This window comes from Bidens hawaiensis, unplaced genomic scaffold (assembly GCF_021521415.1).
Source record: "Bidens hawaiensis isolate Kalapana, Puna unplaced genomic scaffold, B.hawaiensis_p1.1 tig00008841_1, whole genome shotgun sequence".
Classification (NCBI taxonomy): Eukaryota; Viridiplantae; Streptophyta; class Magnoliopsida; order Asterales; family Asteraceae; genus Bidens; species Bidens hawaiensis.
In genome coordinates, this window is record NW_027491637.1 from 565,760 (window position 1) to 580,889 (window position 15,130).

The window sequence follows — 15,130 nt, forward strand, 5'->3', positions numbered from 1 at the left end:
AGATACCCCCCCTTCTCAGTGACGAGCTCACGGTGTCTGTTTTGCAGGTCATCAGAAGAACAACCATCTTTGCCGGAACTAACCCTCGTGGGAAACATCTATTTAACCCCCAGATTATCCGTAATCTGCCCGGGGTCACTTAGTGTTTCTTCAGTTCTGAACTTCATGTTTACTGAGCTATAAATTAATATCAAACTTTAGTCATTTCGTCATAATTAGGGTTTCATATAATATGCAGTTGTTATAATGTTGAATTATGAGTTGCTTATTTGCTAATGTCAGCTACTGAAATGGATGTCACACATGCTGCACCATCACCGTTACGATCTCTTTCTATTCTCACTTACATTATGCTTTTGCAATGCACCGTCTTCATTTGTGTATATGCGGTGGTGCGAATTCAATGGAGGTATCAAGACGAAAGCCAGTCTGTTTCCGATAATAACAGAGTGTTTAAGATGATTGGCATTGTTTCTCTATCTGTTGTTGCACTCGTAGCTGTGATTCTGTGGTGTGCAGGCGCGTTCTTGAGGCGACCATTGAGAGATGTCGATTACACTGTTTTGAAATTTGTAGGTAGCTTCTCGGCTTTCCTTGCTCCGTTCTCGCTTTTGATGGTGTTAATTCTTCCCCCCGAACTGAACTGGATCGCGTATTTGTTCGTGTGCATGATGTTTGGTATGTTGGTTGCGTGTTTCTATTTGGAGGATCAGAAACAAGACAAGAGACCGTCTGATATCGTTTTCTTGGTACTTTGTCTTGTGTTTGTGTTGCTTAACCTTGTGCTTTGCATCCCTGATAGTCTCATCTGGATTGTGTATCGGGTGATATACGCAGCTCTTGGGATGGACACTGCGTATCATTTTTTCACCTATTCAGCGTTCATCAATGAAAAGGCAAGAAAACCGGGCAACTTGGAAGCTCATAAAGTGGACCAGCACGAGAAGAACGAGAATTATCCTCGAATGAATTACTTGCAAGTGATAATATGAAGCTCATCGTTTTTATGTCGTTGTTTATATGAAATGTGTAGTTTTGTTGGTGGATTTGAGACTGATGTGTTAAACATATATTTTCAATGTGTCTAGTTTCGTTTAGTCTAATGTTTGTTTGCTTTATCATATGGCTTATGGTTTTTTGCGGGTTAGTTTGAGTGGGAGTAATGTAGACTTTGTTGATTATACTGATACCATTCAAAATAATCGTGCTGTTGCAGTCAATGGAAATGCAATTTGGTTGCCAGTTAGATACTTGATTTCTAATAGAATTTTGGCTGCTTATTGGTTAATGGTTATGCATATACATGATTATGGTGGATATTGTGGTGTCATAGGAGTATATTTTCTGTCTCTCATATTCGGGTTTACCACTTATGTCGAGCTTTTTAAGCAGTATGATTCAGAATTGTTCATATGATTTTTAAGTTACCCAAGCACCACCGGGGTTAAAAACCCCTCGTCAAATGAGTCTTTGAAACAAAATACACACCCCACCCTACCCCTATGTTGAGTTGTTTTAGGGAAAAAAATGTACCCATCTCTATGTATATATCCAGTGACGAAGCGTGGACGAAAACATGAGGAGGGGGGGGGGGGGGGGGGGCTCGGTTCATTTTATGTGTGTGAGAACTGAAAGAAACTAAGTTTACCTTGTGATTATTTCAAAACCCAGACCATCTATTATGATTTTTTATGGGTTAGGCTAAATGTACCCCCTGGTTGCTTGTCATACCCCCCATTGGAAAAACCAACTTTCATATTAACCATTGAAATCATATAATTACCAAATTAGCACAAATGTAAGGATTTAATATTATTTTTTTTACAAGTTGCGTTTTCTTTTTATGATTTCGAGTTTAGGGTTTTGGGTTTCGGTTTTAGGGTTTAGGGTTCGGTTTCGGGTTTCGGGTTTCAGGTTTAGGGTTTCGGTTTTAGGGTTTAGGGTTCGGTTTCGGGTTTCGGTTTTAGGGTTCGGTTTCAGGTTTAGGGTTTAGGGTTCGGTTTCGGGTTTCGGGTTTCGGGTTTAGGGTTCGGTTTCGGGTTTAGGGTTTAGGGTTTTGGATTTTTGGTTTATTTTGTAAAAGATAAAGTGGTAAAATAAGGATATTATAAATATATATAATATTAAAATTAAAAAAAAGATATTATAAATATTTATAATATTAATATTAATAATATTAATATTAAAAAAATACATTAAATTAACTGAACTGATACACAACCGACAGTTAATCAAATAAACCATAATCGAAAGTTGATCATCAGTTCGATTAGGAGTTTCAAATAATCGAATTATTGGTTTTGGGTTTAGGCCTGAACCGAAGTGACTTGTGCACAACCCTATCATACAGTTATATAGTATGAGCTAGAACCAATTATCAAACCAATAGACACGATAGCTCGCCTCTCAATAGTAAATTTTCATTAGTAATCAAAAAGTGGAATGTAGAAGTACTATAATCAATATGCATAAAAATAAAAAAGTATATGGTCAAGTAACAATCAAACCAGTTCGAATATCACTTCCGATTCGAATCCTTTTAATGTAACCAATGAAATTTTAAAATAGATAAATGGTTCAATTGTAAGTACACAATGTAGAAACGGTTTTGATTAAAGTTACCGTGACATGCAAAAAAGATTTTACAAATAAGTTATGTATGGTATGACATTTCTAGCTACCTCTAAGTTGGAATTAAAATCTTAAAACATAATTAGACTTCAAGTGTAAACTCCAAATGTCTCTAATTCAATGATAACGCTCAGAAGGCTCATTTCCTCAATGAAGTTCCATTTTTGTTGGCAAAAAGATGAATAAAATAAAATTTTAGTCAACGAAGTGAAAGAGTTACCAATCAAAAAGACAAAGCTTTCTTCAAACTTATAAATGCTTTTTGAAATAACGCTTCTAAGGACATGTGTAGTGGAGTGGCTATAATTGGGGGCGAATTGTGACATGTGACGCCCAGTCAGCAAGAGTGGAAACTTGTTTTTAGGGTGTAAGGCTTAGTGTAGTGGGCGCTAATTTGGGACGAAAAGGGGCGATAATTGGGTGGAACACCGCTCCCCCCCTCCCCTGGCGATTTTTGGGCGATTTAGGGCGGGGGCGGATTCTTTTTATCGCCTAAACTCTTGATAAAATAATAATATTTTAATATATTTACCGTTTGACAACGGTACAAAATAATTTTTTTTTTGTTAAAACGATATATTATATATCTATATAAACATATTCCTTCTTCTTCATTTCACATCTATATAAACATAAACCTTCTTCAAAAAATCTAACAAAATGAATCCTACAAACAACCCAAACCAATCGACACTCGTGGAACTCGCAGCTACCATGAAAGAAATCATCAAAAAACACAAAAAGTGTGTCGAGGAACTCAACGATGCCATGAGAGAAACCGACAAACAACACGAAAAGATTGCCCAAATGTTGGAATTGCGGGAAATGAGTGAAGAATACAAATCCCTCAAAGATGCCGGGTTACACGAAGAGGCCGCATTATTGCAACGATAACGAATGGAAAAAACATAACTAAAAATTAAAAAGAAATACAAAAAACTTAAAAAACATAACTAATAATGCATTAAAATTAAACTAAACAAAAAACTTAAAATTACATAACTAAAAATATTAAAAAAACATAACTAAATAAAATACTAATATCCATAATATTCGCACATTTTTTCCATTCGTTGTCGTTGCAATAATGCGGTCTCTTCGTGTAACCCGGCATCTTTGAGGGATTTGTATTCTTCACTCATTTCCCGCAATTCCAACATTTGGGCAATCTTTTCGTGTTGTTTGTCGGTTTCTCTCATGGCATCGTTGAGTTCCTCGACACACTTTTTGTGTTTTTTGATGATTTCTTTCATGGTAGCGGCGAGTTCCACGAGTGTCGGTTGGTTCGGGTTGTTTGTAGGATTCATTTTGTTAGATTTTTTGAAGAATTTGGGTATGAATTGTGTATGAAATGGATATAAAATGAAGAATGGTGTATGTTTATATAGATATTTATATATTGTTTTAATTAATTAATTTTTTTTATATATGTGACCGTTGCAACGGTCAAATTAATATAATAATATTAAATCTTCAAACAATCTGGCGACAAAAGAACCCCGCCCCATTTCGCCCACATATCGGTCGGAGGGGGGGGGTGTCCGCGCCCCTTCTAGCCCAATTTCGCCCAAATTACCGCCCCACTACGTTTGGCCTAACTCCTATAACAGCCTTGAAACCGAAAAAATGTATATTTTCTCACGCACGTTTGACATAAACGATACATTAGTTTAAAACTTTAGTAAACAAGGACCAAACAATCATATTCATGAAGATTAATAATCATGACTTAAAAAAAGGAAAAAATATAAAAATAAATAAATAACACACCATCTTACTAAACAATCATAACATTAAAACATCAAATTTCATCTAAATAAAGTGACAGAGTTATCCCTGATATCCTTAAAAATTCGATAACCTTGGTAGAAACTAACACTATTATGTTTTGTAGAACCTATTCTTCACTGGTGCGGCCCAATAATCCAAACACCTGCCATGTGAATTAATTTGGGCATCAACACCACATGCCATGTGTTTAACTTGTAACCACTAGAAGTTATTTTTTTTTAATTATCGAAATAAAGGTTTCTTTTAATTAATTTTAACTACAGATAAATATGTTTGAAATTTAATTATTGATTTTAAAAAATAAATAATATATTTTGTAGTTAATAGTAAACTTTCAAAAAGGATTAATGATTCATATATAGATGAGGGACAAACAATATCACTTTCCAATATTTGCTTTTTGGCTTTACTATTATTTCCTTGAATAAAATTTTTAACCCTACAACTTTATGATGATCATGGCCTAATCATACCTACATCAATCTATAAATTATGAATTTAATATTTTTATAATAGTTTGAAGTATTTCAAGTTTTAATTATATTATGAAAAAAATATAATGTTTATCATAAAGTATTTTGGAAAAATATAAATAATTTACATAGTGCGTGCACCTAGGTTTGAGAATGCATATAGTACGTTTTTGTGCCTATATATTTATTATTGAAACTAAAATAATATAATTTGTAATCACCAATATAAAGTATGCTTTAAAACAAAAGGAAATAGAATAATTTCAAACTTTAAAGAATATTTTAGTAAAAGAAACTTGATCTTCCATATTCAGGAATCTTTCAAGGGGACTGGATTAAGAATCCGATGCAACCCCCATACGTGCAATTATATCTTTTTGTTTTATGATCCATTTATGGTAGGTTTCTTGTATTAAAATCTAATTATTTAGATCCAAAATCCATCGTAATATGAGAAAACCTTGTTTGGGATTTGCCTATTAAAGAATTTATTTGCTTAATTCAGTTTAAATTATTTATTAACATCGATAAACCAAACTATAAACTGTTAACCAATTAAATTCATAGGGTCAAGTTATTTTACGAATGAGAACAAAATTAAGGACGATGATGATTTATAGTAATATATATATATAGAGAGAAAATGGTTCAAACAAAAAACAAGTGTTTTGTGAGAAGTGTGAGAAGAACTTTAAAATAAAACAAACCACATAAATATGACACTATACAATGTAAGTATGAAACAATACAATTCTTTAGAAACTACCAATCTCAACCACTAGATCATAGATCCAATGGCCTAGATATATTCTTATTCTTCTCACAAAAATATTGTTTATTACATTAACCTTACCATATATATATATATATATATATATATATATATATATATATATATATATATATAGGGAGTGTTATCCTAAAAATAAGTAGTTTCCTACGAAGACTAAGAATAAATTATAGCCATTGGATCATATTAATCAATGGTTGAGATTTAAAATTACCAATAACTGACATAGTTTCCTAGAATTACTCTTTCATCATTATAACCGACATAGTTTCCTAGAATTATTCTTTCACCATTATTTGTAATGCCTGATGTATATAAAAATATACATCTTTTTAGCATCAAATAATCTTTAAAAACTGCAACTTCTATCGTATAATATTGTTAAAATAACTACTTATCATGTTAAAATATATTTTCAGGTGAATCCAAGCCTCAAACGAAGAAACGAATGAAAAACCGAAGAAAAACCAAAGAAAACAGCAAAACATGGGGCTGTGCTTCAGGAAACATGGGGATGTGCTTTTGGAAACACGGGGCTGTGCTTTTGGAAACACGGGGCTGTGCTTTTTGGAAACACGGGACTATGCTTTTGGAAACACGGGGCCGTGCTTCTGGTCACTTTTCAGAAAATCTACAAGAAAAGACAAAATAGTGAACAGTTTGACACATGGCCGTGCTTGCCTTTCAGAAACGACAAAGAAGAATTGAGCACATGTCACTAAAAACCACGGGGCCGTGCCTACCAACCACGGGGCCGTGGCCACATCACAGAAAAGACAAAACAAATCTGGCACATGTCATAAAAATGCACGGGGGCCTACTCATCAAGCACGGGGCCGTGCCTCACTCTCCAGAATGCCTATAAATAGTGGCTCATGTTGCACTCATTTGGTGTGCCTTGAAAAGAGTTCTATCCGGTTTTCACTTATAAAAACACACACTAACACTCATATAGAAGGTTTAGTGAAGAGTTTGAAGGCTTGGAGATCACCACCATCAACCATCATCATCAACCATCATTAAGAAGGAAGATTCATCTACATTTGGTTAGATCATTCCAAGTTTAATCATGTATTTGTTATCATCATTCATCTTAATGTTTATCATTATGCTCATTATGAGCTAAACTCCATTTACCATCTAAAATCTATGAAGAAGCTTTGTTTTACTTGATGATATTATATAAAACATGTGGTTTAGTTTGGTAAAGTACATGGTTATCTTACAATTATCTTTTGATGAGAAATGTTTCACCATCTTAAAATACTAATTCAAAGTTGGTGATTGTCAATTATATTGGCAATCGTTCATGATCAATTCATGTTCTTGAAAGATAGAAATACTTTGATACATTATCGAAACATGGATCCTTATATTGTACTTAGAAATGATGAGATATAAGTTATGATGTATTTCTCTAAGTCTTGGTAATCCGAAAATGGCTTTGCTTAGGATATATGCTAGTTAAAGAAATTATATGTTAACGGAATGTGTAATTATAACCTACATAAATCAACCAAGGGGAGGTTGTGTGAGTTAACTACAACCACTCGAAGTTGTTAGGATTGGTATTTGAGAAATCGAAGTCAATTCTAATCATTCTACTTTACCAACTGCTTGTCTACTTAAATTGACATTCTCGGGGTAGCATGCTATTAAGCATAGGATGAACTTGAAAATATGCATGCTATTATTCATTATGTCATAGAATGTGTTCACTCAAAAATGAGGATCATAATTCTATCATACATTATTAGGGCAAGTCTATCACATGTTTAACTATTAATCATCAAGGAACAATAGAGTGGATTCTAGATATTAGATGGTAACCTTCGCTTAATTGAACAACTCGTTTAGAATCTCTTGTCTTGGTCACCTATATATTATATATAAGTATTTATATTTTATAAAAGTTTAAAAATTAACCCAAAATGATTAAACCTCCGATTAAAGTAAAACGACGATTTATCATTAGAAACATTTGTGTCCACAGATCGATACTTGGTTCTTACCAATACTATTCTACATATACGACATGTACACTTGCCTATTTTGTGTGTGTTTAGTCTTTGTAGAAATCACTTTTATAAATTTAAAACACGATCTTGTGCAAAAACAAATCATCCCATCCCTCTATAATTTTACTACCACGCGCAGCACACATCAATGCCAAGTGTCAAAAAATTGTTGGTACTTACCATTCATAGGAAACTCCTTTTTCTTATTTGAACCATTTTCTATATATATATATATAAAAGGGTTAAAATAAAAAGACATAGTCTTGTAGGAAGAGTAGGAATGACATAAAATTTAGAGTTAGGAAACTATGTATCCTAAATCCTAGATCTTAGGAAACTATTTGGTAGTTTAAAAACTACCAATCTCAACCACTAGATCATAGATCCAAGGGCTTAGATTTATTCTTACTCTTCCTAGAAAACTATTTCTTTTTATTATAACCCACCCATAATATATAGGGGAGGGTTATCTTAAAAATAAGTAGTCTCCTAGGAAGACTAAGAATAAATCATGGCCATTGGATCATCTTAATCAATGGTTGAGATTTAAAATCATCAATAACCGATATAGTTTTCTAGAATTACTCTTTAATCATTATAACCAACATAGTTTCCTAGAATTGTTCTTTCACCATCATTTGTAATGCCAAATGTCAAAAATTTGTTGGTTCTTATCATTCTTAGGAAACTCCTTATTCTTATTTGAATCATTTTCTATATATATATATATATATATATATATATATATATATATGGGGAGGGTTATCCTAAATATAAGTAGTTTACTAGGAAGACTAGGAATAAATCATAGCCATTGGATCATGTTAATCAATGGTTGAGATTTAAAATTATCAATAACCGACATACTTTTCTAGAATTACTATTTCATCATTATAATCGACACAGTTTCTTAGAATTGTTCTTTCACCATCATTTGCAATGCCAAATGTCAAAATTTTGTTGGTTCTTACCATTCATAGGAAACTCTTTATTTTTATTTGAACCCTTATATATATATATATATATATATATATATATATATATATAGTAGAGTTCAAATAAGAAATAATAGTTTTGTGAGAAAAATGAGAACCAATACATAGTTGACATGTGGTACCCCATAAATTTACATGTAAGGGTAGTATTGTAATTTCTTTTTCTTTATTTTATATTTAAAATAATTATTTAATAGTTAGTGGCTCCAATATTTATGCCGATAAACAAATAATGTTTTATGAAGGAAATACTCACAAAGAATATCGATAAGTATAAAAATTTCAAGTCATAGAACATATAAAAAATGTTTACGCTAGAAACTATAAAGATGGTTAATAAAATACTATATTTAAATACTTGAAATGAAGTTGATGATGTTTGTGATGAAACTCTGTTCTTTCTTTTTCTATAGAGTGGTCTGTGGTTATGTTTTCAATTAACACACACACTACGCTCTAGCCTTAATTTACGTTAATCTTAATTTCATGTGACGGCAGTTGAATGTATTTTCAAACACTATTTGGACGGTTTTACCCTAAAAAAACTTAATTGTAACAACCAAAATAAAACACTATTCATTTTTTAATAAACACTAAATCTCAACCATTTATTCTTAGATCTAATGGTTTATACTTATTCTCACACTTGTCACAAAACTATTATTTTTTACAATTACCCTACCATATATATATAGGGTGGTTCAAGAGAGAAATCATTTTATTGTGAGAAATGTGATAAGTGAAACATAACCATTGATTATAATTGATCTATGGACTACATTGTTTATGGCATTGTTGTAATTATTAGGTTCTTGATTTAATTGTCTTTTAATACAAAAGGGTAATAGTGTAATTTTTCTTTACATCAAATGTTTAAATGCACGACTTAAATTCTTAATGTTATTCTCCAATTTTGTTCTTTCCTAAATTGACATAAGTTTTTTTTGACCCGTGCGTTGCGGCGGGCGGATCCATGATTCATTTGGTTGTTGATCTCCAACTCAATACACTTTTAGATCTGTATTTAGTTTGAACATGTCTACTGTCTGTTAAGGTTTTTAGGAGTCAATATATGTATAAGATAGAGCAAATCATTAAACAAACACAAACCTATTTCATTCAAAACATAAAACAATATAAGTCACCAACATTATTTAGTCACATTCAAGTAAATCAGTAACAAACACAAAATCATAGACTAAGAGAAAGGCATAGACCAAAGTAACCTACTGGGAAACACAAACGCAGATCCACGAGAAATTAAAACCAACACTAATGGTATGAAAACCGTGGATATAACAAATAGAAGAAGATTCGCATACAAACGCTAAACACTCTTTTATTTTGTTGCATCCTAGAATCGAAAATAAACATAGATGTAAATATTAATAAGTGAATCATCATTTGGAGTTGAAACACAATGAAGTAATTACAAATCTAAAACCTGCAAAATATTTATTGTCAGATAACTTATCCATTGTAATTTGTCCCCTAACATTAGAATATATTTGTAACAAAATGGCGACATCTGATTCATTGTACAACAACCAACTTTATCCTTTTCTATTTAATATATTACAACACTAAGAAGTAAGAACAATTGAATTTGCCAAATACCAGTAGTAAGAGCAAGAAAACCAAACAAACCTGTATAAGAATAGCCTAAAGTAACATTGCAATCATAAGTCATAAATCGCTTCCTGGATGGTAATGGCCCGTTAACAAAAGACAGCTCACGTATTTGCAGAGAACTTGATATTCACATTACAGTTGATTAAAAAATCATTTTTGCTATAAATGATGATTGGATAACTGAGCACGAAATCATAAGAAGCTCATATATGCTGTCATTAAGAAACCAACATTGAATTTGTTGGACTGTAAGCAAAACCAGTTCATTCGAACCTGCCATGGCTGCAATCACAGTTGCGATTCGCAAATTCGCCATCCGGGCTACCCAGCCAAGAAACGGATAAGGTCTTCAAACAATGATTTTCTTCAACATTCAGTCTATTGTCATAACCCTAACGTGCATACACCAAATCAAACAACAAAAAAAGTCATTATATTGTCTAACCAACTTTCCATCATTTATAGCCTTTATTATTATTTTTTTTCTATAGCTTTTTTACTCAATTTATTATATGGCAGTTAACAAAAATTCTACAAGGCAAGTCTAATTATAATCGTTCTTTGTATCCTACACAACATGTTTACATCCTACACAACATACTTACACACTATATATTTACATAATATTTGACCCTACACAACCTACACAATATACTTACATCATGCACAACATATTTACGCACAATATATCTTTACAAAAGTTAATCCTACACAATATATTTACATCCTATACAATATATTACATCATGCACAACATACTTATGTACTATATATCTTCACACAACATTCAACCCTACGTCTACACCATATATTTACATCATACATAACATTTGAAGAGTTGTGTAGGATTGAATGTTGTATGAATATATAGTTTGTAAATATGTTATGCATGATGTAAATATATCTATAGGTTGCGTAGGGTTGAATGTTGTGTAAATATGTTGTGTATGATGTAAATATATAGTTCGATAATTTTCTAACATTTAGTGGCTGTTTGGCAACCTCTGTGCCAATAAGTGCTGAATCATTAAGAGGCCTGTCTGGGTAAGTGGCTCTGAGCCAGTAAGTGTTGTTTGGTTGGACAACTGAATAACCATGCAGAATGACAATTTTACCCATATAAACTGCTTTGTACCAAATGAAATGTATTTGTTTGATCAAAATACTGAATGATGAATAATTTTAAAGGGAAACTGCAAAACATCATAAAAATCCAAATTACACATAAATCCTTCGAAATCCATGGAAACATACTAAAATTCAAATAGAGATTAGTACTTTGCACAAATTCTAGTTTTAATTATTTGAATTCAGTTGACTAGCTATATGGTTACGCAAAGCAACCAAATACTCAATTTCTTGTGAACCCCATTCTATATCATGAAAGACCTGTCCATCACTTTCGCCACCTGGTGTCTCAAAAAATATAGAGCTCTCGTCATAGTTCATAAATATCTGATCATAAATATTGCATTTCCTTATAAAATTGTGGACGGCGAAACAAGCAATCACTATGTCTCTTTGTTTTGGAAAAGGAAATGGTGCCATTTGCTTTAGGATTGGGAATCTCGCATTCAAAACACCATATGCGCGCTTAATAACATTTCTGAGTTGTGCATGGGCATGATTGAATCTTTCTTCCTTAGTTAACGCACGTTGTCGTCGAAAATCGGCTAACCAATACCTCGTATTCCGGTATGGAGCCACAAATCCACAAGTGTTGGTGTATGCAGCGTCGCAAAGGTAATATTTATCTATAAGTCATTATCGAAACTATTACAAAAAAATAATCTATTTAATAATCAAAATTAAAAAGAAAGATTAAATACCTGGTGGTGGGAAAGGAAAGCCGGAACTTGGGTTAAATGCAACTTCTTTTAAAACTCGTGAATCATGTGCAACGCCCTCCCATCCGGCCCATACGAACGTGAATATCATATCAAAATCACAAATTGCTAAGACATTTTTAAAGCATTCACCTTTACCTCTTCCCCTGTAACGAGTTTGTTGATCAACAGGCACAACCGCATGTACAAGAGTTCCATCTAGCGCACCTATTGCTCCGGGAAATATTAGTTTTAACCTTCTATGACGTTCTGAGGTATTTGCGATTGCATTAGAAGATGTTGGAACTATAACTTCTGTTGCGAAATTCATCATTGCATTTAGGACCTCATGAAAACATCTATGAATCGTTTATGTTGAGTGTTGAAACCTTCGTTTAACCATTCGGAAACGTTCATTATGTCCTAAGACAGTCAAAAACATAGCTAACTTTTATTCAACGCTTATTGCGCTACTACTTTGCAACCAACTTTTTTGTTTAAAATGATTGCACAATAGTACAAATGCATAACGCGAAAGGCGCATAATCTCATGACATTGTGTAGAAGATCCATGCAACAATTCTTGCGTGTATGCATGACTAGTCAACGCCGAATTAAGGTCTCTTATCCTTTCAATTCTTCTTGAGGCTAAATATAGCCAATACCAACAAAGGAAAATGAAAACTATAATCTCATCGTCTGAATCCATAAGCTAACTGTCATAAAAATAACCTAAATTTAAGATGGAAAAAACATCCATAACATATAACATAAAAGTATATATGTTTATAACATAACATAGCATAAAAAAACATTTATAACATACCATACCACCCAAATAAACATGCATAACATAAAATCCAAATAAACATTCATAACATAAGATCCAAAACCTAACATCCAAAAAACATCTTAAACATAACATCCACAAAATCCAATCTAACACAAATCAAAACAATCCATAACATAACAACCAAAACCTAACATCCAAAAAGCATCTTAAACATAACACCCACAAAATCCAATCTAACACAAATCAAAACAATCCATACTTCGCTCCCGCATTCTTAACCCATAGCTCACAAGTGTGTGGCAGAAGTCGTAACCACACTTTTCTAATATCAGCACTTTCACCAAAAAGCAAAAGCACCGTTTGATATTTCGCATCTAACTCTCCCCATTCCAATGCCTCCAACTTCTCCATACATGCATCCATGTCATTAGAAAGATTGTGTTTCTCAATCAACATCTTCGCCACCTTGCTAATTTTCTCCCCAACTTCTATTAGCTTTGAGTTTATAGTCTCCTTATCTTTTCGTTTCTATCCTCTTTTTTTTGACAACTCGGGCGAATCCTCACTAACAACATGAGTTGGGGGGTCAATTTGAGTGCATTCAATATGCTCAATACCATGTGAATGGTGATCAGACACTTCCTCAGAAGGATGAAGAAGTGTAGAAGATGGACCCCAACTGTCAAAGCAATTCGATGTAGAGCTCTCCAACAATTGAATGCAAAGCTCGGGGTAAGAAAGTGGTGAACTTTTCAAAGCTTCTATATATTTGTTCGACTGTGAAGAAAATATTATAAATACTATAAGATTATTAACGTATAATAAAAACTATTATTAAAAAAATTAAACAAATAACTTCATCTCTATTTTCCATTCTTCTTCCGACAAGTTAAAATTGTTTGTTATGGGATTATAAACATTGCCGGTTTTGTTTTTGAGCTTTGACCAAGCTGCAAATTTTGCTTTTATATAATCATAACGGTTCTTCATTTGTTTTTGATCAACTATGAGATTGTATTCCACTTTCAACTTTTCCGCCACATTCCTCCATGATATTAGTTTAAGGCTACTTCCTTCACGTCCATGGAGTGTTATTTGCTCAATACAAGCTTCAAGAAATGTTTTCTCAAGACCATCCTGCTTCCAACTAATCCTACCCTTTTTTTGTGCCATTTCTTTGAAGAAATAGGTAAAACACAAGTCAAAAATACAAATATATAACACAAGTTACTATGAAAATATTAAATTCAACCTGCCAACCACAACTTTTATATACATAGTATATTTGCACTCAACTTTTATATACATAGTATTGTTCTCTCCAACCACATATTCTACCAAACTCATAATAATATGATATATTATGAGTATTATTCTATTCTATCAAACACAGTTGCACATACACATGATGTATACACAATTCAAACTATCAAAAACATATATCCATTCAAACCATTCAAATTATCATAAACATATATCCATTCAAACCATACCCAAAACTATCATATAAAACCTATCAGACTCAAACTATCATATAAAACGATTGGGTTGAACACCCCTAAACCCTAAAGGTTTGAATCAGAAACATATATCCATTCAAACCATACCCAAACCTTAAGACTTTGAAAACAGAAATCAACATGGATAGGAATTATAATCGAGCAGAGATAGTATCTGGAGGCCGGAAATCAACGTGGAGACGGCCGCTGCGTGCGTAGTAGGCCGGAAATCGACCGTCGACCTACTCTTTATGTGTGTTTGAAGAGAAAGAAGTCGTGGAACTGCTATGGAGTTTAATAATGAGGGGAATGGTAAAGGGCAGGCATGGTATGGAACGTGAATGAAGATGGGAATGGTAAAGGGCAGGGTATATTAGGTCTTATTTTCATTCAACGTGCTTTTAAAGCTGAATGGTTAAGAGGCCTATTCAGTCATTCAGATGTTTTTTTTATGAACCAAACACTCTTAATTCTGAACAATTAAGAGGTAACCTTTTAATGGAAATATTAAGAGGCTACCAAACACACACTTAAAAGGTTATTGAGTTTTGTATAATAATACATATTTGTTACTAACAAGTTTGTGATAATTTTGTTAGTGTGTTTTATATTCTTATATTATGTAAGTCAATGAAGGAATTAGTGATAGTAGTGTAACATTAACCGTCCGTATATTTACTTG

At 32.7% G+C, this 15,130-nt stretch overlaps 1 protein-coding gene across 1 annotated transcript; it reads right to left on the reverse strand.

Moving 5' to 3' along the window:
* Positions 1-11,626: 11,626 nt before the first annotated feature.
* Positions 11,627-12,487, reverse strand: LOC143530126 (uncharacterized). Its single transcript, XM_077025750.1, has 2 exons — positions 12,160-12,487; positions 11,627-12,084 (listed from the first exon to the last, which is right to left on the reverse strand). Exons 1-2 carry the CDS (start codon positions 12,485-12,487, stop codon positions 11,627-11,629), a joined length of 786 nt encoding a protein of 261 aa, XP_076881865.1.
* Positions 12,488-15,130: the final 2,643 nt, after the last annotated feature.

Coding starts and splice junctions, on each gene's coding strand:
- LOC143530126 (XM_077025750.1), bottom strand. CDS start 12,487: ATGAATTTCGCAACAGAAGTTATAGTTCCAACATCTTCTAATGCAATC. Junction 12,085..12,159: donor CTTTCCTTTCCCACCACCAG/GTATTTAATCTT, acceptor AATGACTTATAG/ATAAATATTACCTTTGCGAC.